The sequence below is a fragment of the Chrysemys picta genome, chromosome 1 (assembly GCF_011386835.1).
Source record: "Chrysemys picta bellii isolate R12L10 chromosome 1, ASM1138683v2, whole genome shotgun sequence".
Lineage (NCBI taxonomy): Eukaryota > Metazoa > Chordata > Testudines > Emydidae > Chrysemys > Chrysemys picta.
The window spans coordinates 233187639-233211375 of NC_088791.1; the positions used below are offsets into that span (position 1 = coordinate 233187639).

At 44.8% G+C, this 23737-nt stretch overlaps 2 protein-coding genes across 19 annotated transcripts in view; one reads left to right on the forward strand and one right to left on the reverse strand.

The window, feature by feature from the left end:
- CYFIP1 (cytoplasmic FMR1 interacting protein 1) overlaps positions 1 to 23737 on the forward strand; it is a 128014-nt gene that overhangs the window by 101150 nt on the left and 3127 nt on the right. For all 18 annotated transcript variants that reach the window (XM_065591202.1, XM_005283289.5, XM_065591206.1 and 15 more), the window contains 6 exons: positions 6944 to 7034; positions 13756 to 13886; positions 18781 to 18853; positions 20166 to 20260; positions 21901 to 22139; positions 23019 to 23166. In XM_065591202.1, the coding sequence (XP_065447274.1) occupies positions 6944 to 7034; positions 13756 to 13886; positions 18781 to 18853; positions 20166 to 20260; positions 21901 to 22139; positions 23019 to 23166 (777 nt within the window). The remainder of the gene's footprint in view (positions 1 to 6943; positions 7035 to 13755; positions 13887 to 18780; positions 18854 to 20165; positions 20261 to 21900; positions 22140 to 23018; positions 23167 to 23737) is intronic.
- LOC135982871 (uncharacterized) lies at positions 4248 to 6513 on the reverse strand. Its single transcript, XM_065591254.1, has 2 exons — positions 5812 to 6513; positions 4248 to 4817 (listed from the first exon to the last, which is right to left on the reverse strand). The coding sequence occupies exons 1-2, from the start codon at positions 6386 to 6388 to the stop codon at positions 4342 to 4344; spliced, it is 1053 nt and encodes a 350-aa protein (XP_065447326.1). The 5' UTR covers positions 6389 to 6513; the 3' UTR covers positions 4248 to 4341.

Here is a 23737-nt window from a genome sequence, read left to right on the forward strand (position 1 = left end):
CCTCCAGCTGAGAGCCCTGACCCCCCTCCCGCACCCCAACCCCTGCCCCAGCCCAGAGCCCCCTCCCACACCCTGAACCCCTCATTCCCGGCCCCACCCCACAGCCCTTACACCCTCACCCCTGAGCCCCTCCCACACACCGAGCCCCTCATCCCCAGCTCCGTTGGGTCACAGGCATCAACAATTTTCTTCAGCTGTGTCCCCAGAAAAAAAGTTTGAAAACCACTGTCCTAATCTGATGGATCAGTTACCCATTTTGCAGCTGGGTGAACTGGAGGTGTCCTTTCTGTGTGAGAGTGGGTGAGACTCAAGCCCATGACTTTCAGGATTGTAGGTGAGTGCCTTAACCACACAGGCACCACACCTCTAAGTAGGGTGGGATAGGCTTTTGAAGGTGATGACAAGAAGCTTAAACTTGATGGGCTAGCAGATGGAAAGATTTGACGAGGGGAGTGACATGATCTAGTAAGAAAAGGAAGATGATGATAGTGGCTGCATTTTGTTTGGATGGCAGGGGACAAAGTTGGGATGTAATACTTCTACACTCCTATATAGTGCTTTTCATCTATATATATCTCAAAGCATTTCACAATCTTTAATATATTTATTCTCACAAAACCCCTCTGTGAAGTAGGGAAGCATTGTTATCCCCACTTTGTAGATGGGGGAACTGAAGCACAGAGAGGCTAAGTGACTGCTGAAGCTCACGGGGGAATTCTGTGGTGGAGCAGGGAAACGTACCCAAGTCTCCCATGTCCTAGGCTGGTGCTGTAACCACTGGACCATCCTTCCTTTTGCTGAGAGCCTGAATGAGGGATTTGGCTATGGGGATGGAAAGGATAGATCTTGGAGATGTTGAGGACGAAGAAGCAGTGGGATTTGGTTATGGCCTTGGAGGTGTTGGGCAAGGGAAAGGGAGGGGAAACTTCACAACAACCACCAAATTGGTGATGGTGTTGACAGCAATGGAGAGTGGGTAAGTGGAGAAGCTTTGGGAGGGAAGATGAGAAAGTTTGGTTTTGGCCAAATTAGAAGATATCCCCAGAGGTGATATTAAGAGACAGCTGGGATATGGGGTTGGATGGGAGGAGAGAACTGTGTACTGAATGGTATGTGATAATGTAATTAAAGACAGCACCCCAGTACCTATGCACAAGAGGGGCCTGAATTCATGTTGCTGGGGCATCCTTAATTCTGGCATTTCCTAACTCGTAAGTGCTTGATTTGCAACCTTAATAAATAAATGAATGAATAATGTAACTTTTTATATATGTTTTGGGCCTTTCTTTCCTAAATAAGATTTTTCTGTTGGCCTTGGCTATTGTGCTATTGCCACTGTAACACACACTGAGAGTGGTTAATAATATGTAAATAATGCACATTTGTTTATAACGTACTCAGATATGAAGTCTTCTGATCATTTGATCAGCAACCAGCTGATCAACCAGCAACATTTTTTTTTTTAATGGAAGCCCTTCTAAATCAACAATTAGCAATACAGTGAAGGAAAAAAATGTGTTGGGGAAGCGATATGTTTGTCTTTGATACCTATGACGAATTCAGTTTTAACACATTTGTACAGCCTGGACATTTAGACCCCGAACCTGCAACCCTTCACACACATGAGTAATTTAACATACCCGAGAAGTCATATTGAAGTCAGTGGGATTACTTGCATGCATAAAGTTATTTATGTACAGAAGAATGAGGATCACTGGCAGGATCAGGGCTCTGAACTGTCACCCAGTTCAGTTGCTCTTCATGGTTTGGGCTTTTGGGTCAAAAACTTGTGAAATGGTAACACTGTTAGTCCCATGAAGAGTTCATTAGCTCTGCTGTACTTCCTCACAGGCTTTTTTTTTTTTTTTTTTTTTTAAGAAGATGCAACTACAATAATTTCTTTTAAAAAGCTGTTTCTTTAAGGCCTTGTCTACACTACGAGAGTAGTTCGATTTTACTTGCATCGAATTTTTGTAATCGATATTGCAAAGTCGAACGTGTGTGTCCACACTAAGGACAGTAATTCGACTTTGTGCGTCCACACTAACGGTGAAAGCGTCGACATTCGAAGCGGTGCACTGTGGTCAGCTATCCCACAGTTCCCGCAGTCCCCTCTGCCCATTGGAATTCTGGGTGTAGCCGGCAATGCCTTCTGGGTAACAAAATGAGTCGAGGGTGCTTTTGGGAAACTGTCGTCATCCGTCCATCACTCCCGCCCTCCCTCCCTGAAAGCGCCGGCGGGAAAACAGTTCGCGCGCTTTTCCAGTCATTGACAGCGCGGACGCCACTGTACTCCGAGCATGGAGCCCGCTGCGACCATCGCTGCAGTTGTGGCCGCTCTCAACGTCTCGCAGCTTATCATAAAGGTTTCCCTGAGGCAGATGCAGAAAAGTCAGGCGAGGAGGCTACGGCACCGCGGTGATGTCCTGAAGTCTGAGAGTAGCACAGACCTGTCAGAAAGCAGGCGACCCAGCGCCGAGGACATCACAGTGGCAATGGGTCATGTTGATGCCGTGGAACGGCGATTCTGGGCACGGGAAACAAGCACTGAGTGGTGGGACCGCATAGTGCTGCAGGTCTGGGATGAATCCCAGTGGCTGCGAAACTTTCGCATGCGGAAGGGAACTTTCCTGGAACTTTGTGAGTTGCTGTCCCCTGCCCTGAAGCGCAGTGACACCCGGTTGCGAGCTGCACTGAGTGTACAGAAGCGAGTGGCCATAGCCCTCTGGAAGCTTGCAACGCCAGACAGCTACCGGTCAGTCGCGAACCAGTTTGGGGTGGGCAAATCTACCGTGGGGGTTGTTGTGATGCAAGTAGCGAAGGCAATCGTTGATGTACTGCTGCCAAAGGTAGTGACCCTGGGAAACGTGGAGGCGATCATAGAAGGTTTCGCAGCGATGGGATTCCCAAACTGCGGTGGGGCCATAGATGGAACTCACATCCCTATCCTGGCACCGGACCACCAGGCCACCCAGTACATTAACCGAAAGGGCTACTTTTCCATGGTGCTGCAAGCACTGGTGGACCACAGGGGACGTTTTACCAACATCTACGTGGGATGGCCGGGCAAGGTTCATGACGCTCGTGTTTTCAGGAACTCTGGTCTGTTTAGACGGCTGCAACAAGGTATTTACTTCCCGGACCACAAAATAACAGTTGGGGATGTGGAGATGCCTATAGTCATCCTCGGGGACCCAGCCTACCCGCTAATGCCCTGGCTCATGAAGCCCTATACTGGCGCCCTGGACACTGAAAAAGAACTCTTCAACTACCGGCTGAGCAAGTGCAGAATGGTGGTGGAGTGTGCTTTTGGCCGTCTCAAGGGGAGATGGAGAAGCTTACTGACTCGCTGTGATCTCAGCGAAACCAATATCCCCATTGTTATAGCAGCTTGCTGTGTGCTCCACAATCTCTGTGAGAGCAAGGGGGAGACCTTTATGGCGGGGTGGGAGGTTGAGGAAAATAGCCTGGCTGGTGATTACTCACAGCCAGACAGCCGGGCGATTAGAAGAGACCAGCGGGAAGCGCTGTGCATCCGGGAGGCTTTGAAAGCAAAGTTCCTGAGTGAGCAGGGTAACCTGTGACTTTATAGTTTGTGTACTGAGAAGCTAAACCTGCCCCCGTTTCTTTACCCAGGTAATGTTGACTATCCTATCCAGTTACATACCCCCTTCACCCCCCCTCCAACACACGTGTCGAAATAAAAATAGTTCTACTTTGTTAAAGCACACCGTTTTCTTTAATACTGTTTTCGCGGGAATTTTTTAAAACTGGGACGCAGACTGTGGTGCGGAGCGGGTGCAGTGTTGTGACGCGAATGCAGCTTCTAAACTCAAGGATTGACAGGCTCCGCTGCGGTGGGATGCTTGTTTCAACGGAGCCTGTCAACCCTCCTGATCGGGACTGTGTGTATGGGGGGTCTATTTGACTTTGTGACAGGGGGAGGACGGTTACAGATCCCATGCTGTGTGGCTCTGTGATCCTGCCTAAGGACCGGCGCTTAAGATCTGTAACTGCCCTCCCCCGCCACAAAGTCACAGAGCAACCCCCCCCCCCCCCCCCCCCAACATTACATCAAAACAACCTCCCAGACTAACCGGGGTAACTAGTCACTGCATCACTGCACTGTGTATGTGCCCTGCTGCTGTGCCTGCCCCCGACTATGTACCCTGCCAAAGGAGACTGTCCTGTCCAATTACCAACCCCCTTTCCCCTCCTCCTCCAAAAGAACATGATTGAAACAGTAGTTAACAGAAACGAATTTTTTATTATCAACTACACATGGCATTGGGAGGTGAAACTTGGACGTGGGCTTCTGTCAGGCGGGAAGGAAAGAACTTTTCAAATTTTGGGAAATGAGAGCCTTCTGCTACTAGAGCTCTCTGCAGGGGTGGAGTGAGACTTAGCAGGGACTCTGCCGCCTCTCCTTCTTTGCACTTTGGGTGAGGTGGGTATGGGACTTGGTGGCGGGGGAGGGCGGTTAGAGATGGACTGCAGCGGGGCTCTGTCCTCCTGCCTCCGTTCCTGCAGAACATCCACAAGGCGCCGGAGCGTGTCCGTTTGCTCCCTCAGTAGTCCAAGCAGCGTTTGAGTCGCCTGCTGGTCTTCCTGCCGCCACCTCTCCTCCCGATCCATGTTGGCTTGGTGCATTCGGGTCAAGTTCTCCCGCCACTGGGTCTGCTGTGATGCCTGGGCTTGGGAACAGACCATAAGCTCAGAGAACCTGTCCTCCCGTGTCCTCTTCTTCCTACGCCTAATCCGCGCTAGCCTCTGGGAGTGTGATTCCAGGCTAGGTTGTGAGACAGTCGCAGACGGGGCTGTGGAAATGGGAAAAAGGGAGTGAATTCCTAAGAAAGATAAATGTAGTTGTGAACAAAGAACATAGTCTTTCTCTGTGAACAAGACCATGCACAGCACCTTTCACATGCGCACTCAGCACAAGGTCGAATTCTCGGCCTTCGCATTCAGTGCCTGGGGTCTTGAACAGCACATTTGAGAAGCGAGGCAGCACAACGGAATTTCTGTTGCAGGCAGACATGGTAAGCCGTACACTTGTGGCAGTTTAAAACTTTTATATTACCACTGGCCTCATTTCACATTTAAATCAATGTCAGTCCCTGCTGCCAGCAATCCGGCAAGCGGGAACTCTGCCCCTGTCCCACCCCCTCGCGGCTGTCCCCGGGAACGATCCCTTTCGGCTGCCCCTCTCCCGCCTCCACCGCGTGGCTGCAAACCAGCGGTTACAGTTCTGTCAAGGAACGGGAAAGCAGTCCCAACACTAACATTCCCCTACCTAATTAAAAGCAGGTCACCATGGCCGACATCACCCTGATGAGGATCTCCGAGAGCGACAAAGAGAGAATGCTCCGGGAAAGCCTCCAAAGACCAGGGCCGTATGCCGCCCTGCTGTGCAGAGCAATGATCCCCGAGTACTTGATAATCTCGTGGCGCGGCAACGTGTCGTACTTCGGAGGACCCAATAAGGCCGCTCTCCCCAAGAACCTCATGCAACGGCTTTCAAGTTACCTCCAGGAGAGCTTCATCGAGATGTCCCAGGAGGATTACTGCTCTATCCCGGGACATATAGACCGCATTTTACTGTAGCTGCAGTAGCAGGGAATAAACAGTAGAGCGGCTTGTGCAGGACAATCACTGAAAACCGGACATTGCTAGATTTCTTTTCAAAACTTGCACTGCCCCTTACTAAACCGTTAAGCGCCTAGGGCACACTAATCATGAACAACCCATTCTTTTAATTGTTAATATTCCTGTTTTGTTAAAAATAAATGTTTAGATGTTTACAACACTTACTGGCTGATCCTTCACCAGATTCTGTGTCCGGGGTAACGGCTGGGGACGCTTCGTAGGGGATCTCTGTAAGGGTGATGAAGAGATCCTGGCTGTCGGGGAAATCAGCGTTGTGAGAGCTGCCGACTGCCTCGCCCTCCTCATCTCCTTCCTCATCTTCCCCGTCCCCTAACATGTCCGAGGAACCGGCCGTGGACAGTATCCCATCCTCAGAGTCCACGGTCACTGGTGGGGTAGTGGTGGCGGCCGCACCGAGGATGGAATGCAGTGCCTCGTAGAAACGGGATGTCTGGGGATGGGATCCGGAGCGTCCGTTTGCCTCTTTGGTCTTCTGGTAGCCTTGTCTCAGCTCCTTGATTTTCACGCGGCACTGCGTTGCATCCCGGCTGTATCCTCTCTCTGCCATGTCTTTAGAGATCTTCTCGTAGATCTTTGCATTCCTTCTTTTGGATCGCAGCTCGGAAAGCACGGACTCATCGCCCCACACAGCGATGAGATCCAAGACTTCACGATCAGTCCATGCTGGGGCTCTCTTTCTATTCACAGACTGCACGGCCATCACTGCTGGAGAGCTCTGCATCGTTGCCAGTGCTGCTGTGCTCGCCACGATGTCCAGACAGGAAATGAGATTCAAACTGGCCAGACAGGAAAAGGAATTCAAATTCAAATTTTCCCGGGGCTTTTCCTGTGTGGCTGGTCAGAGCATCCGAGCTCGCACTGCTGTCCAGAGCGTCAACAGAGTGGTGCACTGTGGGATAGCTCCCGGAGCTATTAGCGTCGATTTCCATCCACACCTAGCCTAATTCGACATGGCCATGTCGAATTTAGCGCTACTCCCCTCGTCGGGGAGGAGTACAGAAGTCGAATTAAAGAGACCTCTATGTCGAACTAAATAGCATCGCAGTGTGGACGGGTGCAGGGTTAATTCGATGTAACGGCGCTAACTTCGACATAAACGCCTAGTGTAGACCAGGCCTAAGAGTACAAAGATTATTGGAAGAACTATAGGACACACAGAGTTAAGAAACACAAGATTTTAGAGCATATTCAGTTTATATGTAGAATGAACTGCATAAATGTTGTCTTTATTAGTTCACCAACAATAATATGTTAATGCATGTCTGTCTTCCCTTAGTTGCAGGGCACGATTCTTCAGTATGTGAAGACCTTGATGGAAGTGATGCCTAAAATCTGTAGGTTACCTAGACACGAATATGGCTCTCCAGGTTGGTTTACCTTTGATGTTACCACCATTGCATTAATAAGAGGACATTAATTCCTGGCTTCCAGTATATTTTTATAAACAATTCATGTATGTACATCTCATTGTAAATTATTTGCTCTCAAATAGCCATTGGGCAATGAGTGTAGGGGCAGAATAGGAATTGTTTCTAAATCTTCTATTGCTCTCTTTCATACTTACATAGGGTTCCCTGCCTTGCAATTTCAGATAGCAGTTCTGTTTAAATCTCTGTAATCTAGTTCCCAGTTCTCTGGAAAAGTTTCCTGCTTATTTCTTGTCCTTGTCAGATATAAGATACAGTGTATTAGACAATCTTCGAAGGAGTACTCCGTGCAAACTGGGATATAGTTCTACAGAATAATTACGTTTAAGGTTTGCTGGGGGCGTCCTACCCATTTAATGAGTCACAGTAGTTGGAGGAGAAGAAGCTACTCTGGAAGCTGGATGCCACAAAAGAGAATTAATTGCTAATTAGTATTTGTCATACTGTTGATTTCAATTTTGAAATGGCTTTCCTACCCCCAAACACCCCTTTTCCACAACTTCTAACAACACAAATGAATCCTTATATTTGCCACCCACCTTTAGAGCATTCTTTTATTTTTCCTGTGTTACTTAGGTTTATTAAACTGGAATAAGGTTGATTTTGCTCCCCATAGCATATTTGACTCTCACTGCAAAGGCTGAACCAAATCAAAGATTAGCTAAGTGTTCCTTCCTGTTTTTCTCTCTGGAGCATTGAAATGGATGAGTCATATCAATTAACCATTATAAAAAATTTGAAGTGTTTAGATGTCCTTTGTGCCTGGATTTAGGAATAAGCAACAGGTGCTACCATACATAGAGCCACGTAGGCCCCTATGTGGGGAGAGCCTGAATAAGGATTAGGAAGGTGAATTTCACCTTGGCGAGATTCCGTCAGAAGATTCTTTTTGGGGATGGGGTCCCTCCTGCCCTGAGGAATGAGCAGCAGGGAAGAAGTTGCCTGGGCTCCTTGGAGAAATCTGCTTAGGACTCCTCAGAGGACTCTTTCTACGGAAGGATAAAACTCAGGAAGGGTAAAACTCATTTGTGTAGGAGACAGAAATGCCTTCTTTTGGAGCTAAACTTTCTCAGACCTCGGCACTTTCCTTTCCAAGTGCCATCTGCGTTTCTTCGACCTGGTCTTCACTAATAAAAACACCATAGCATAAAATACATTTAGAAAAAATAACATGTTATCTTCCCTTTTGGAGGGAGAGAAGGAGAAACCTCACATAGCAGATGCTAGTCATGTTCCTCAGTGCACTATGGGATGGTGCTCGGAAACCACAGGTGATGGGTGTGGTATAAGAAACTGAACAGAAAACTTGTTTGGAGACTCAGGGCGTTCACATTATTCCCTGTGTGACCCTCTCCCCAATAGCAGCATTGATCCCTCTGGAACCATACTATATTTTCATGATCTCTGTTGGCTGCTGCCCCAACCCTCCCTGCTGTGAGGGTAGGGGGGAGGGAGGGGAAAGCTTAGTGTGACATGGGGGAACTAGTGTTATTGTCTGTGGGGAGAAAATGTTGCAGACAGTAGCCATCCCTCTCCAGCCTCAGGGGCGGCTCCAGGCAGCAGGGCAGCAAGCGCGTTCCTGGGGCGGCAAGCTGCGAGGGGTGGCCTGCCGGTCGCTGTAAGGGCGACAGGCAGGCAGCTTTTCGGTGGCATGCCTGCGGGAGATCCGTCGGTCCCGCGGCTTTGGCGGCAATTTGGTGGCGGGGATGGTGCGGCACCAGCGGATCTCCTGCAGGCATGCCACCGAAAGCCGCCTGCCTGCCGTGCTTGGGGAGGCAAAAACATAGAGTCGCCCCGTCGCTTCTTCCTCCCTCTGGCCTACACAGCCCTAACCCGGCAGACTGAGAGGGGCGGGATGTGTGCTGTACAGTCACTGCTCTGTCCTCTCCCTTCTGTCCCACCCTTCCCCGTACCAGTTTCTTCCATGTTTTGCTCCTCTTGACTCACGTTAGTGGAGGGAAGCGTATAGGCCATAACTTCTATGCAATGTCCACTCCTCCACCTCCTATAGCTCTCAGCACAAGTACCTTAAACAAATGTGTAACTGTACTAGCAATACTCATGGGTATCACTGAAGATACTCAGCTGCTATTTTAGTTCTCTGGTACAAACTCATTCACACATCGCTCTCATTGTCTCAGCTGCCTAGCCACAAAGACCAAAGCTGCTGCTCTGATCCAAAGCTTTAATGCATAAGGATCTGGGCTGGCTTAATGTACTGCACATTTATCAATTCAGAATCCATTTCCCAGTTCATATCTACATATGAATAGCCATCATTCTCTATCTGAGTACACTTAGTAAGCCCCTAATTACATTACACAGCTCAGAGTTTTCATTTGGAATGTTTTATTGGACGCCATTAATTATATAGGACTTGAGCAATTCCAATCATGTCTGTCCTTTCGGATTTTTAATGACTCTTTATCCATGCTAAAAGGAACAGAGGATGGAGATACGGGCAGCTGAGTTCAAGAGGCCTCCTTGCCAAAGATTTTGTTTCCATAGAAACGGTCTTTAAGTGGTGTGCAACTTACTCATCCTGTATTTTAGATAAATATTTTTATGACTGCATTAAACTAAAGGATTTTGGAGGTGAGGGGGGGACATTGCAGTAGCTTTCAAGTTCTTAAAGGAACACTGTCCTGCATATTTAAGCATATTTTATTTATCCGTTTAAGTCATCTTAGAAATATAATTGTCCCATCTTTATCTTTTTCTTTTCTATTACTAATTTCTTGTAGTGTTTGAATATGACTACAGTTGTTTTTGATCATCTAGCCGTACTAAAATGTCCTTGGGAATCAGAAAAAAAGTGCTTGTGTCAGTGCTGCTGCCGTGATAAGGTTAGATTTGTGCTACTGCTGGAAAACCTGCAGAGGGAAAGATTTAAAAAGGGAGTGGGGGAGTGGTGAAGACGGAGCCTTCCAAAATATAAACAGAGAGAGGGGATAGACTTTTTAAAAATTATTATTAAATAAATTACCACCTGAAGATTGCATTGGAGTAAACTTTTTTTTAAAGTTTATGTCAAATTTTGTGACTAAATTTGAAAATGCATATGAAAATAGAGTCGGGGGGCAAAACCTGGCTTAGGGCGAAGTATGACCCAAAAGAATCCCTGAACCACACTGAAACTGTTTTTTCTATCCTTTAAAATATTTGGGAATGTTTCACCACAGGTGAAATCTCTCCCACAGCAATTTGGGGAGTTGCCTCTTCTAAGTGCACACAAACTGGAGTTCCAGGACACAGCAGAAGGGCTTTGACAGCAACTGATTCTTTGGGCTTTTTTAACAAACTGGGGGCTATGGGAACAGGAGCTCATCTGTGGGGAGGTGGATGGGGGGAGGAGGCTCACTGGAATCTGCTGGGGTGAGACTGGAAGAGGAAGTATGTTGTAGGTTACTCTGAAGACTCTCCTTTGGGGAGGGAATTTGGAGGGAGGCAGGGCTCACAGGAGTGTATTGGGGAGGGGATGTATGTCAGAGGTAGGCAGGAGAAGGCAGGGACTATTGAGGAGGTAGGGAGAAGGAGGGGAAGGCCCCTTTGAAAGGTCTGATAGTAGTTTACCTACCAAAATGAAGCTTTACTTTCAAGCGTTTAGTATTCTGAATTTGAGATTTCATTGCAGAAAGGAAAATGAAAGAATTTCACTGAGGTCATTTGAAAGCTGATTGCCTTGGAGATGGCCTTCAAATCTCTATATGTACTGGATGGGGGGGAAAATATTCTAGTTAATTGTCAGAAAACAAGGCAGAAATTGAAAAAGCATTTTCATCAGATGAAAACAAAGTGGCCTTGGCTAGACAATAAATAATCTGCTAAATATGAAAAACAGAATAACATAATTTTTGTTCAGTGAATACAATAAGCAATGTGTGTAATGCATGCAGGCCCTGATCATTCAAAAACAAATATATGTGTGCAGAGCATAATCCAACTGAAGTCAGTGGGACACAAAGCACATAAAGTTAAGTATGTGTGTATTTCTTTGCATGGTCAGGGCCAGAGTTTGTATTAAAAGTTCTATGAGAGAACGTAAAATTAAAGGTTATGCCGTAGCACACTGCTTGTTAGGAGGCATTTTATAATGAACAGTAGCAGAGATTTCATTTAATAATAAAAACCCAAAAGGCACTGTGCAGAAAATCATAGAGCCCAGCTCAGTTCTTTGAAAGAACAAATGTCATTAGTCTATACTTCAAACATACTATAGTAGCAAATTTTGTGTTCTTTTAGACCTTTGGGACATGGTTGACAAGAGCTTTTAGCTATGAAGCAGGATAGTTTTATAGAAAAGGAAAGGAAACCTTAAATGGAGAAATCCAACCCATTTTAAATTGCCTATGTCGACTTAATCTGTGTGCTAATTAATTTAGAAAGCCAGACCACATCACTGAAATGTGACATCTGCCATGTGAGCTCTTTTGAGATAGGATTTAGGAAGCAGAGATGGGGCCTAATCCTTTGTTAATCCTCTGCATTTACGAAATACATTTTATATCAAACAACCTTTGTTTCTGATGAGAGTGATGTAAGACAGCTGCAGAGGTTATATGTACGAATAACATTAAATACTTCCTAGCTACACCTATCCTCCCCAGCCTTGTACAAATGAAGGGATTTAATTAAAATTACTGTTAGCCTGGAAAAAAACCTAAATGTATTTATCTTGGAGATATTGTATATATTCAGATGATTCAATAACTTACAAATTTGCCTATTGCATTTATGTTCACAAATTAGTGGGAAGAAGGAATGCTGCAGACAAAGAAATAAGACTATTGCTGCCAGGACTCTTTGGTGATGTTAGTTTTTTTTAAAGGCTCCTAGAAAGGTTTCCTCCTTTTTTGTTGTATATTAATTGCTTAATCTTTTCCAAAAGTGACATATGTACTACTTATGATGTGGTCAGATATAGATAAAGGTTGGTGTCACTGAAGCAGTAGCCGAAGCACTAGCCAAAACTTGAAGATACTTTCTGCTCTGATCTCAAGCAGATACTGCTGTTTGTACAATTGTTGTTTAGGGTTCCATAGCATCTGACTTATAAAGTTAGACCTGTAGGGCGAATTTGTTCACCCTCTGGGTAAGGTGGTGATTGCATATGGGGAATACTGGTAGTGTCATTTAATAACCACCCTCATCCCATGTTCATTCTGGCATTTATAACTTATTTTATAAAGAGCTTTAATCTAAAATTGCAGTAGCATAAATATTACAATTAATTTTACAAAGCCTCACTCTAATTTGAATCAATCAAGGATTTGAATTCCTCCACCTTGCCAGACGCAGGGTGAGTCTGACTTAGGGCTGGGGAGTGCTGCCTCAGGTTTGTGTGTGGTACTTCTCTGGGAAGTCCCATGGCAGGGACTGTGATGAGAGAGCAGAGTCTCAGTGTGTGACAGGAGAGTTGAAGGTAGTCCTTTCCCTCAGCCGTTCTGCTGACAGTTTCACTGTCTCAGGTCGCAGGAATTTATAAAAAGAAAAATCTGGGACAAAACCTTTTTTGTAAAACCAACTGGGCCAGGCCCTGAAAAGCAGGACATTCCTGGTGCTTGGGGACATGTGGTCACTCTAAATTGTAGATCCAGAGCATGGATTAAAACAAGCTCACTGTTTGACAAAACAACATAATAAGCTTTCAGGGATTTATTATTAGGTATCATGTAAAACTGAACACCAGAAATATTTTCAACAAAACCTTTTTAGTGTCTCATTTGCTTCTTGTAGGTTGTTTATTGGAATAACCCAAAATAGGTAACATGCAGCTCTTAAGCCATAATTTCAAGTGCAGGTGAAAGATAGCAGCATGTGAAATGGGACCCAGCTAAATGTTTGTTTATAAAGGAAGGCCTTGTTATAACACATACTCCTTTCACAGCGTACCCTTTATGGAGACTGGGGCTATGCAAAGGAAGCAGATTTTTTTTTTCAGAGTGGCTGCGAGGAGCTCTATTACTTGGTGTGGATATATAATACCCAGTATTTTATTTTATTTTGTTATACAAAATATAAACCTTATCAAAAGAAGATCAAAGTAACTTGTTAATGGTGTGTAAGTACCTTGGTAGGGAGAAAATACCAAGTACCAAAGGGCTTTTTAACCCAGCGGAAAAAGGCATCACAAGAACCAATAGCTGGAAGTTAGTCAGACAAATTCAAATTAGATATAAGGTGCATTGCACTGGGAGCTCATCTTCAGTTGCCACTATGATCCCAAATCCTTTTCAGGGTCTCTGCCTTCCCGGATACAGTTCCATGTGTTATCCCACCCCCCTGCCCCCGCCTTCTGTAGACATGGCTTGCATTCCTTGCATGAAAGATGCTACTAGAAAAAAAGTTGTACAAAGCTCTACAATTATATTCATCCTCAGTGAGCCAGTGAGGGACTTGATATCTACATCAACTTTTCCTTCTTGTTCCACTCCCCATCTCACCCCACTATCTGCTGTTTTGGTAAAGGGGAAACTATTTCTGTTCCGTATGATTTTATCCACTTAACTAGATTTTTTTATCAGATGATTTCAGTAAGTTAATAGATGTGTATGTGATAACTATTGAAATAATTAGCCTTGACTCCTCAAAGGTTTTCACCTTTTTTTCTTTTCTTTTAAATAAATATATATATATATATATGCACACACACACACATCAGGTATCCTGGAATTTTTCCACCATCAGCTGAAGGACATTGTCGAATATGCAGAACTGAAGACTGTGTGTTTCCAGAATTTGCGGGAAGTGGGAAATGCTGTGCTCTTCTGTCTACTCATCGAGCAGAGTCTGGTAGGTGCTTAGGAAGTTACTTTAAAACTGTGTGTATCCAAAAACGTTCTTCAAAAATCGCTGTCATTGATGCCTTAAGCTAAAACTACAGACATGACTTCGGAAAGTTTTCTTCAATTGTAAAACAATCTCCCTTAAGAAAAAATATCTTTTGGGTGCAGAAACATTGGTGAGTTCTCTCTTACAGCCTTGCAAAGCTCAGACTTGGTACCAATGTATAGACGTGGTTGAATGCTAAGGAAGACCGTGCCAGCTCCACTTCTTTCTCAGCTCTCCTCGCTGTCCAGTTTATGGGTGGTTGGGGTGGGTCTGTGCATCCTGAAAGCTGGGGTGGGTAGGTGCATCTTATCTTCACAAGGAAAGGTAAATTGCCACAGTGGTAGCAGATGGACACAGAGAAGGTAGAGAAAATCAGTCCTAGAATAAAAGTGTGAAATAATCAGAAGAGAGCTTTGGCTCACAGACAAGGAGTACCCTCTCTTGGTCTACCCAATATAAGCCCCTCTACTTAAAATTAAAATAGAATCATGACTGTACGGTTTATATTATCTTCTGCTAGCACTATTCACACAAGCTACTGAAATTGTATGTAAAAACCCAAGAGCCTAAAAGAACACACTTGGTAAAACTCTTTGCCTCATGTTTTGTTGTTAGAGCTAGTACAACATTTTTGCCGTGAAACATGGCATAGTCTGCCTAAGAGAGTATGTAGTCCCCATCGCTTGGGACGTTTACCACTTGACTGGGAAAAAAATGTAGAAAACCTACTGTGGTGCACAGTCCTGCATTAGCAGTGGGGTGGACTAGGCCTGAAAGATTTTTCCCATCTCTAACATCTGCAATTCTAGTGGACATTTTGAAATAAACTCATTTAGGGAAAGTAGAAAATTAAATCCTTGTTTCTCCATATACTGTCAATCATAGCTCAGGTGTTAATGCCATTGCTCTTTCTATGTAGGTTATTGAATATCAGTGAGATGGCACTGCACCAACCATGAATTTATGCATGCCCTCTTGCAACGCCATTTGATGGAAGAGTGTATCTGAAAATATTTTACCAGTGAAAACAGATGCAACTTCCAAATCCCCTATGTACTAAATTGGCTGTCTGTGGTTGCAATATTTTCAACACACTGTTCTCTATACCATGTAGCAATCTTCTTATCCTGTGCTCCAGCTTTTGCTTAGTGTTTTTTGGAGGAAGGTGGCAGTTAGTTCTCTCTCTGTGTGGGTACTTCTGATCTCCTATTGTCATAAAATCTGAGTGCCTCTCAGGTATCTAAAAAGAGGAATAACAATGTGTTGGGTTTGTATTCCGTGATTCATGTGTAGAAACTAATGTGGCACATAAGGTGGTCTTCAGGTTGTTGACACCCTGAAATGGATACATCCTACTTATTTCTGTTTTAAAATTCTTGAGTTTTTGTTAAATTCCTATAGCCCTGTATGGACAGGACAGATTGGTAGGGGAAAGGGGGATCACATATGGAATATTCCATTTGTTTTTTAAACTCAGAGTTTGTGTAACAAATGACTAGATGACAAAGAAAATGAGAGACTGTTTTTTTCTCTTTAGAAACACAAACGTTAGCATATCAAGAATTTATGTGGCTCTATATTTAACTCAAGAACAGAGTGAACTGGCACAACAGACTTCATCAGTGAGCTCCTAGATGTTCTCAAGTACGCAATGTAACACAACATCACTATTAAGTAGTAGCTGAGGGCCAGGCAGTATATCTGCCAAGGCTGCAATGGCAACTCAAACATTTTTTTATTTTTATATTTTAAATTGCCAGAGGATGTTGTGAAGGCCAAAACTATATAACAGGATTCAAAAAAGAACTAAATAAGTTCAAGGAGGATAGGTCCTCCTTGGCTATTACTAGGATGGGCACGGATGTAACCCCATGCTCTGTTTGCCAGAAGCTGGCAATGGGCGACAGGGGATGGATCACTTGTTGATAGCCTGTTATGTTCATTCCCTCTAAACCACCTGGCATTGGCCAGAGTCGGAAGACCGGATACTGGGCTGGATGGACCAGTGGTTTGACCCAGTATGGCCTTCTTATGTTCTTAGATAATGTACAATGGGATGTACGGTGTGGGGGCTAAGGCGATCTGGGCCAAAGACTTGCTGTGTGACCAAGTCGCTCTCTATCTTTTTGCTTCCGTTTTTCCTGTCTGTAAAATAAGGATACACAGGGATGTTGTGAGGTTAAATTATGTGCTGCTTTGTGACTCTCAGGTGGATACAAGGCAGTATAAAGGGGGAAAATGTTATAGTTGGCACAGGTGGCGACACCTCTAGTTAAATTTGTCTGACATTTTCCATTATAAGACCTTGTTCTTCTTTGAGTGCTTGCTCATGTCCATTCCACATTAGGTGCGCGCATGCTGCATGCACAGTCGCCACAGATTTTCCCCTCAATGGTATCCGTCAGGCTGGCTCTAGCGCCCTCTGGTGCCACACGCTCATGCGCCAGTAATAAGGGGCCCGGCCGGTCCTGTGCCTTCTCAGTTCCTTCTTACCACCTCTGATGATCACTGGAACAACTTCTCTTGCCTTGGCAAGGCATTTGTCGGTGGTTCTGTTATTCCGTCCTTTCACAAGTTTAGTTACCTTCAGTTTATCTCTATTAGTAGGAGTGTTATATACTTGGATCCCCACGTGTTTAGAAGGACATCCTCTGTCCTTGGGGCCGGGCATGCCCCGGTATCTGGGCTTCAAACCCTGCACCTCCTGCGGCACGCCCATGCCAGTGGACAACCCGCACTTCAGGTGTCTGAAGTGTCTCGGGGAGGCTCACGTATGAGAGTCCTGCTGCCAGTTCAAGCCTCATACGAAAAAGGACAGGGAAGCTAAGCTAAGGTCCATCCTGATGGAAGCTGCACTCAGACCAGAGTCGGAGCCACGCCAGTCGGACTCTGCACTGCGTACCTCAGCATTAGTATGAAGTGCTCTTCCAGCGGCCACTCCTCTATGCCCACAAGCAGCACTGTCGACTCCTCTCTGCTCACAAATGCCATTGAGTCCAGTGAAGCACCATCCTCCGACACCGGGTGAACATTGTGGCGCCAGCGGGATTGCGGTGCCGTCTGCCCCAGAGACATTTGCAGTAGTCAGGGACCTGATGGCTCTCCTGGTTCCGCTGACACTGGTGGGGCAAGTTCTGGCACCGGCGAGGTCATCAAGCAGAAGGAAGCATGTTGCCCCGAGCTCCTATCCAGCACTGGTACCGGCCAGAGGGAAACCGACCTGCTGATGTTGGCAAATACTTCCCTGCTCCAGCACCATTCCCCGGACTCTCTGGTTCCTTTTTCTCCTCTCCAGCTCACATAAGCTTCTTGTCTACCTTTGCAACGTAGCCTAATCCTACCTAGCTGATTGACCACCCCCCTTCATTGCTGTGGCAGCATTCCCAGCCATTACCACCCACCAGTCAACCTTCTCCATAAGCACCTTCATGCTACCCACATTGCCCTTTATGCATGGGGGAACAGCTCCCTGACGCTATCCATACAGCCCTCCTTAGGCTAACCTTTGCCATGATGACTATGTTATTGTCTGCCCATCAGCAGGCAAGGATGTTATGACTGTCCCTCTCCTCCTTCTCTTTCCTGCTCCATTACTCTAATTTCCCCACTATTGCCATTCTTCTCCGCCCATTAAAAACACAAAAACCTGTCACTAACAAAGCTATGCCAGTTCTTCATCGAATGTATTTCCTTGTAGGCTTTTGTGAGGGAAGGAGGGCAAGGAGAGATCCAAGGCACCCCTGGTTTGTGCAATGTACTTGACCTACAGAAGCAACAACTGTGTGTGTGTGACACCCTCTAGTGTCCTGGAGCCCTACCCTTCATCTGCTTGTGTCTTTCTCAGATTGTAAGACCTCTGGTCAGGGATTGCCTCCTATCTATGTGTGTACAGTGCCCAGTAGTACCATGGGGCTCCAGTCCCAATTAGGCCTTTGGGTGCTACCACAATGTAAATGTACTACTAGTACTACTACCAGCATCTAATTAGATGGACTGTTAGAGAATTTTACTCATTGTGGGTAAATTATTTAATTTCCTTGGAAAAGGGCCAGATCCCTGTGTTTGACTGAAATAAGTCATGGAACATGAAGTCGTCTCTCCTCTGTGGGGGTTGTTAAATCCATTAATGTCAATGAAATATAAAAATGAAAACATAACTGTTTCTCAAATTTTGTTCTGAAGAGGCCTCAGATGAGTCTAGCTCTTATCTCAGCTTCTGCTCTTGGCTGTTTCATACGCTGAGAACACACAGGGATTTCCAGAAGCAAACGCATCCAACTTCATGGATATTTTTTTAATATTTGTGAAACAATTTTATTTTTTTTATTCCTTATATTTTAAAGATTTGAAATGTTCCATGCTGGGACCCCCCTCTCCCTTGCCATTAGTCTCCTGCATCTGAGACTTTCTTTCTGGGAGACATGTTTCTGGGTGATAATGGGTTATGGGAACAGTGTTGGTAAAAATAAAAGCATGACTCGCTGCTTTGTTCACATTTGTGTGTGTCTACACAGGATCTGTCTGCCACTTTAACACAGAACTTCCTCATTCTGCATTCGTCTTTTCAATAAATAGCCTCTGTCCTTTAAGAACTGCCAACTCTGGGTGGGAGTAGAGTTGCTGTAACTCTTTGTGAATCCAGGATAACCCACAGAAGCCAAATTGCTGCTAAGTACTTCTGTGAAAATGGACCAAAAGCACCATGTGTTTGTTCTAACTGTAGGTGCTTGGTGCCCTCTGGTGTCAGCCACTATTTGTTAGAGAATGTCCGCATGGTTTTAGAAGCAGATTTTGGTGCCCTTGACATGCTGCTGTTTTTTAACTCCTAAATGCGTCTTGTTCCTTTTTGTTCTAGTCGCTAGAGGAAGTGTGTGACCTGTTGCATGCTGCACCGTTCCAGAATATATTGCCAAGGGTTCATGTCAAAGGTATGGGCTGGACGAGCATTTGTTCTCCAGCAGTATTACCCCCGATATTGCTTCCTTGTTGGTGAATTCATCATTCTGAAACTTTCTTACACAAGCGCTATTCATTTGCAATGACAGCAAATTCCTGAATATCTGCAAGCCTGAAAATTGTACAGTACACAGACTAGCAAAAGGCCTATGCCTATTAACCAGGGCTCCCTGGGGTGGGGTGATCAAGAACGCTCTGTGCAGCACACTGGTGATATGCCCACCGCTGCCTCATCCCCACTTGGTGATGAGGTTGGAGAATGCTGGACTTGCTATGAGGTCCCATCCTTCATATCAGCCTTGGCTTGTAGGTGTGCAAAATAAACTTGGGGATGGGGAGGTTTAGGGCTGGATCCTGCAAGGTGCTGAGTACTGTCTCTCTGATCCAGCAAAGCACAACCACATGCATGGTTGCCACAGACTTTTCACATGCGTAAATGCTTTGCTGAATTACCTTGCAGGATTTGTTCCTTCCAGTCTGTCTTCTCTTCTCCCCTTCCTGACTGCTGGAAGGTGAGCTGCTTCTGTTCCCGCATTTTATCCTTCTACCACTGGGGGGGGGGGGGAGGGGGCAGGCTTACTCTTTTCCTACTTCTGCCCCACTACCAGCAGCAGCAGATCTATCTGTGCCTCTGCTCATAGGATTCACATAAATAACAAAGGGAAAGAGCCTTATCAGATTTATTGCAGTTACTCAGATCCCTGTAGACAGCCATCAGACTAACCAGATCATTGCAAATTTTATTCACCCACTCACCAGAGACCATTTCCTACTCACCAGTGGTGAGTGTTTGGGGGGGTTGGGTTTGTTTTTTTTAACCTTTCCCTACATAAAACACCTTCGCTATAACGCCATCCTCTGGAGGCAAGTATTTTGCATGTGATAAGGGTAATATTAATTGGCTTAGTATGTGTGGGAGTCAAAGTATGTTAGAGACAGCATAAGAGCCTTATTTTGAGGGCAGAAACTAGTTAATAACAAAATGAGTTTCACTGTTAGTTTTTGCCTGTATAGTTAGTTTCTTTATACTTGAATGTATAATGTAACATTGTTAAAGGAATAAACCTGTCAATGGATACTGTGCATCAAATAAACTGCATACTGAAGAAAAAGCAAGCCATTTTGAATGAAATTACCTGCCAAAGGAATAATTTACACACATAACTCCTACTGTGACAAAAATAAACTGTAACAAAAACATGAATTTCTGTACCACAATATTAATTGTTTATAAAGTGAAGTCACCTAACTTTAAAGGATAATGTGGGGTTTTTTTTCTTTCAGAGGGTGAAAGACTTGATGCTAAAATGAAAAGACTAGAATCAAAATATGCTCCACTCCATCTTGTTCCTCTGATTGAAAGATTAGGAACACCCCAGGTAATGTCTTACATTTTGTGCCCCAGACATTTTATGCAGAAATATAAGTGCAGAAGCAACCGGAGACCCTGACAATATCAGTAGCCATGTCAGAATTACAAATTTCACACACAAATTATTCACACAACAGGGCCTCTGGTAAATCCATGGATTCAGTAAAGTTGGTCAGCAGCTTGTGTGCACAGGTGGCTTATTGTCTGAATATTTGGGACAGTGCAGAAGTGACATTTTAGGTTTCAGGAGAGGATTAAAGTGTTAATTTCCATGTACACTATTGTGATATAATGTGTAAAGCAAAGGATTTGCACCCAAGGGGCTCCCAGTTCAAATTCCACCAAAAGCAACTGATTTGCTCTGTGACCTTTTAAAAAAGTCATTTGTTCTCTTGTGATTCAGTGAACAAATTGGATAAAATCAGAACCTTTTTGGAAACCAACTGTTCTATTTGATCTGAGCTTTAATGGAAAATGAATTACCAACAGAGAACATTCTTCCTCCTCCATGCCTTGTCCGTGAGCTACTCTTGCTGTCCAGAGGCCGTTCTCCTCTGTGTCCTTGTAGAGTGTGTTTCATTCCCCATTTGCTTCAACAGCTGACAAACTCTCCTTGAGAGATAGGGATTTGGGGGGCCAAAAGGGAATGTTGTTAAGTATAGAGTTCAGACTACTTTTAGCACCATAGGTAGAGTTAGGTGAGCTGTGCTGAGCAAGCAACCCGGTCCCTACTGCAGAGATCTTACAATGGGAGGGCACAAGCTGGTACAATAGAGCAAGTATTGATTATAAATCTCAGTTTACTACAGGTGTACAGATCACTTCATGCTCACTTTGAAGCACATCAGCCTCTGATAGCAGCAGGCCAGGGAGTCAGTAATAAGTGAGGGAGGGACAGCAGACAACTGAACACACCAATTTTTATCTTCTGACTCATTTCAGTTAAAAACAACCTTGCAAACCGTGGCGCAGTACAGCAGTGGCTGACCTTTCCACTCAGAAAGCCTTTAAAAGCTTCTCTTCCGTTGAGTGGGTGAAAAAATTAACCCAGATATTTCATGGTTGGTGTTTTCTGGCTTCCACCTTCCACTTGACCCTTGACCCCAGGAGAATTCATGAACGTAGTAAAACCTTAAAAGCACTGGTTCAAAAAGAAAAGTCAAAACTAGTGACCCAGCTAGTAATACTGCTTTTGTTTAAACAACCTATTCTGAATTCACTCAATGCATCTGCTCCAAGGCGAAGTGCAGAACTGGAATTGGGGCACGCAAGTAAACTGTCTTACAGTACTCTTGGGGTACGTCCACACAGCAAATTTAAACCCACCGATGGCCCATGCCAGCCGACTCGGGCTGTGGGGCTGTTTCACTGCTGTGTAGACTTCTGGCTGGGAGAGTCCCAGAGCTTGGGCTCTAGCCTGAGCCCAGAAGTGTATGCAGCTATGAAACTGCCCCGCAGCCTGACCCCCGCAACCTGGCTGGCACAGGCAAGCCGTGGGTTTTTCTTTGCTGTGTTTTTAGATCAGCATGACACCCTAATACAGCTTTGGCCTGCACTAATATAGGGCAGAAACAGAAACCACACCTCCCCCATAACTAATCTGAAATGCTGTTTCATTCACTTTTTATTTCCTCCTCTCAATCTTAGCAAATTGCAATAGCAAGGGAAGGAGATTTGCTGACCAAGGAACGCCTCTGCTGTGGCCTATCCATGTTTGAGGTCATCTTGACCAGGATTCGGACCTTCCTAGATGACCCAATCTGGCGTGGCCCCCTTCCCAGCAATGGTGTGATGCATGTGGATGAATGTGTGGAATTTCACCGTCTCTGGAGCGCGATGCAGTTTGTGTACTGCATTCCTGTGGGAACACACGAATTTACTGTGGAGTATGTATCGTAGGCTGCCAATTATGCACTTGTTTGCAACAGTACTTTATTGTATTTCCCAGCTAGAAGTGGGGATACAAAACATAATGCTGGTGTTCATATTTCTGAGATAGCTCAGTGAGGCAAGCACAGAACAAAGAACAAGGGACTGAGGGGGCCTGTTAGCACAGGAACTCAGATATTAGTTGTAGCTTTTAAAAATCATGTCTTTTAAATACGTTGCTACATAATAAAAGGTCCCATAAGAAAGAGATCCTAGCGTACACCTCTCAACACCAGTGATGCTTACCCACTACAGTTACTGAATTTAAGTAAAATAACTTTTATAAGTAATTTATCCGGTACTTGCTTATTTCTGTGGGTTAGCAGCAGGAATGAGCATTCAGAAGTTAGTGTCCTGCAATCTTCAGTTCTTTAGTTTTTAGCATTATGTTTGTCAGTTTTCAGAAGGAAAGATGGAGCTATCATTTGCCTGTCACTGTCCAGTTGTTGATGGGAAGTCTTAGGACATTGCGTCCCTTAATCCACAAAGACCAAATAAACGTGATGGTGTGGCACTGTCAGTTTGTTCTATTGGTTAATGTGACAGTAGCACTGCTGCAGAGTAATGGGGAGCAAATATTTTTGGAAGAACTTAAAATTGGATAAAGATTTTTAGCATTTCTAGTGCTTGCAGTTTCTAAATATTGTTAATTTAATAGAAAATGATCCTAAAAGACAGGGTTTTAAACCTCAGCCTGGAAAACATCTTATGCATAGTTTTTTAGACTCCTATTTTTTGAAGAGAAAATGTCCGATGACTCAGTATTTCATGCTAACTGGTTCTTAGGCGTTTTAGGTGAAATACACAATTTTCATAGACTTTGTACTCTATTACAGACAGTGCTTTGGAGATGGGCTGCACTGGGCTGGCTGTATGATCATTGTGCTTTTGGGACAGCAGCGTCGCTTTGATGTGTTGGATTTCTGCTACCATTTACTGAAAGTACAAAAGCATGATGGCAAAGATGAGGTCATCAAGAATGTGGTATGTTGAAAACATTGGGTTTGTACTCATCGCAATGACTTGTATGAAAAAAAATGGAATTATTTGCATGGGGCTGCATGGTATCTGTAACCATCACTGTATAAAGTGGAGTCAAAGCCCAAGATTATGCAGTAGAGCATTTGCTAGTAGCACCCTATGTTAGGGTTGGGATTTTAATTGAGCCAACCTTTACCTTTCATTGTGACATGGGTTTTCTTACATTTAATGAAACAGATGGTGCCATCTAGATGCACATACGTACCTTTAGAACAGGGCTAGTCCTACTGAAGTTCTAATCCCCATGTCCAAGGCCTATTTCTGGAATTCTGATAAGCAAAGTAGATCTTTAAAAACAAAATGTTAAGTGGACTTTTGCATCTACCACTGGTTGGGAAACATTCATAACTTATCCAGACCACACCCCACCATTGGGGCAGACTTGAGAGAGTTGGCACTGTTTCCTCTTTCCATTACAGATGGTGGCCATACTGGGTCAGACCACTGGTCCATCCAGCCCCCAGTATCCTTCTTTTGACAGTGGCCAATGCCAGGTGCCCCAGAGGGGATGAAC

What these genes read in the sequence shown, in the direction of transcription:
- LOC135982871 (XM_065591254.1), bottom strand. Translation starts at nt 6,388, where the DNA reads ATGCAGAGCTCTCCAGCAGTGATGGCCGTGCAGTCTGTGAATAGAAAG. An exon ending in ATCTGGTGAAGGATCAGCCA is followed by an intron (nt 4,818 to 5,811) that starts GTAAGTGTTGTA and finishes CCATTTCCACAG; the next exon opens with CCCCGTCTGCGACTGTCTCA.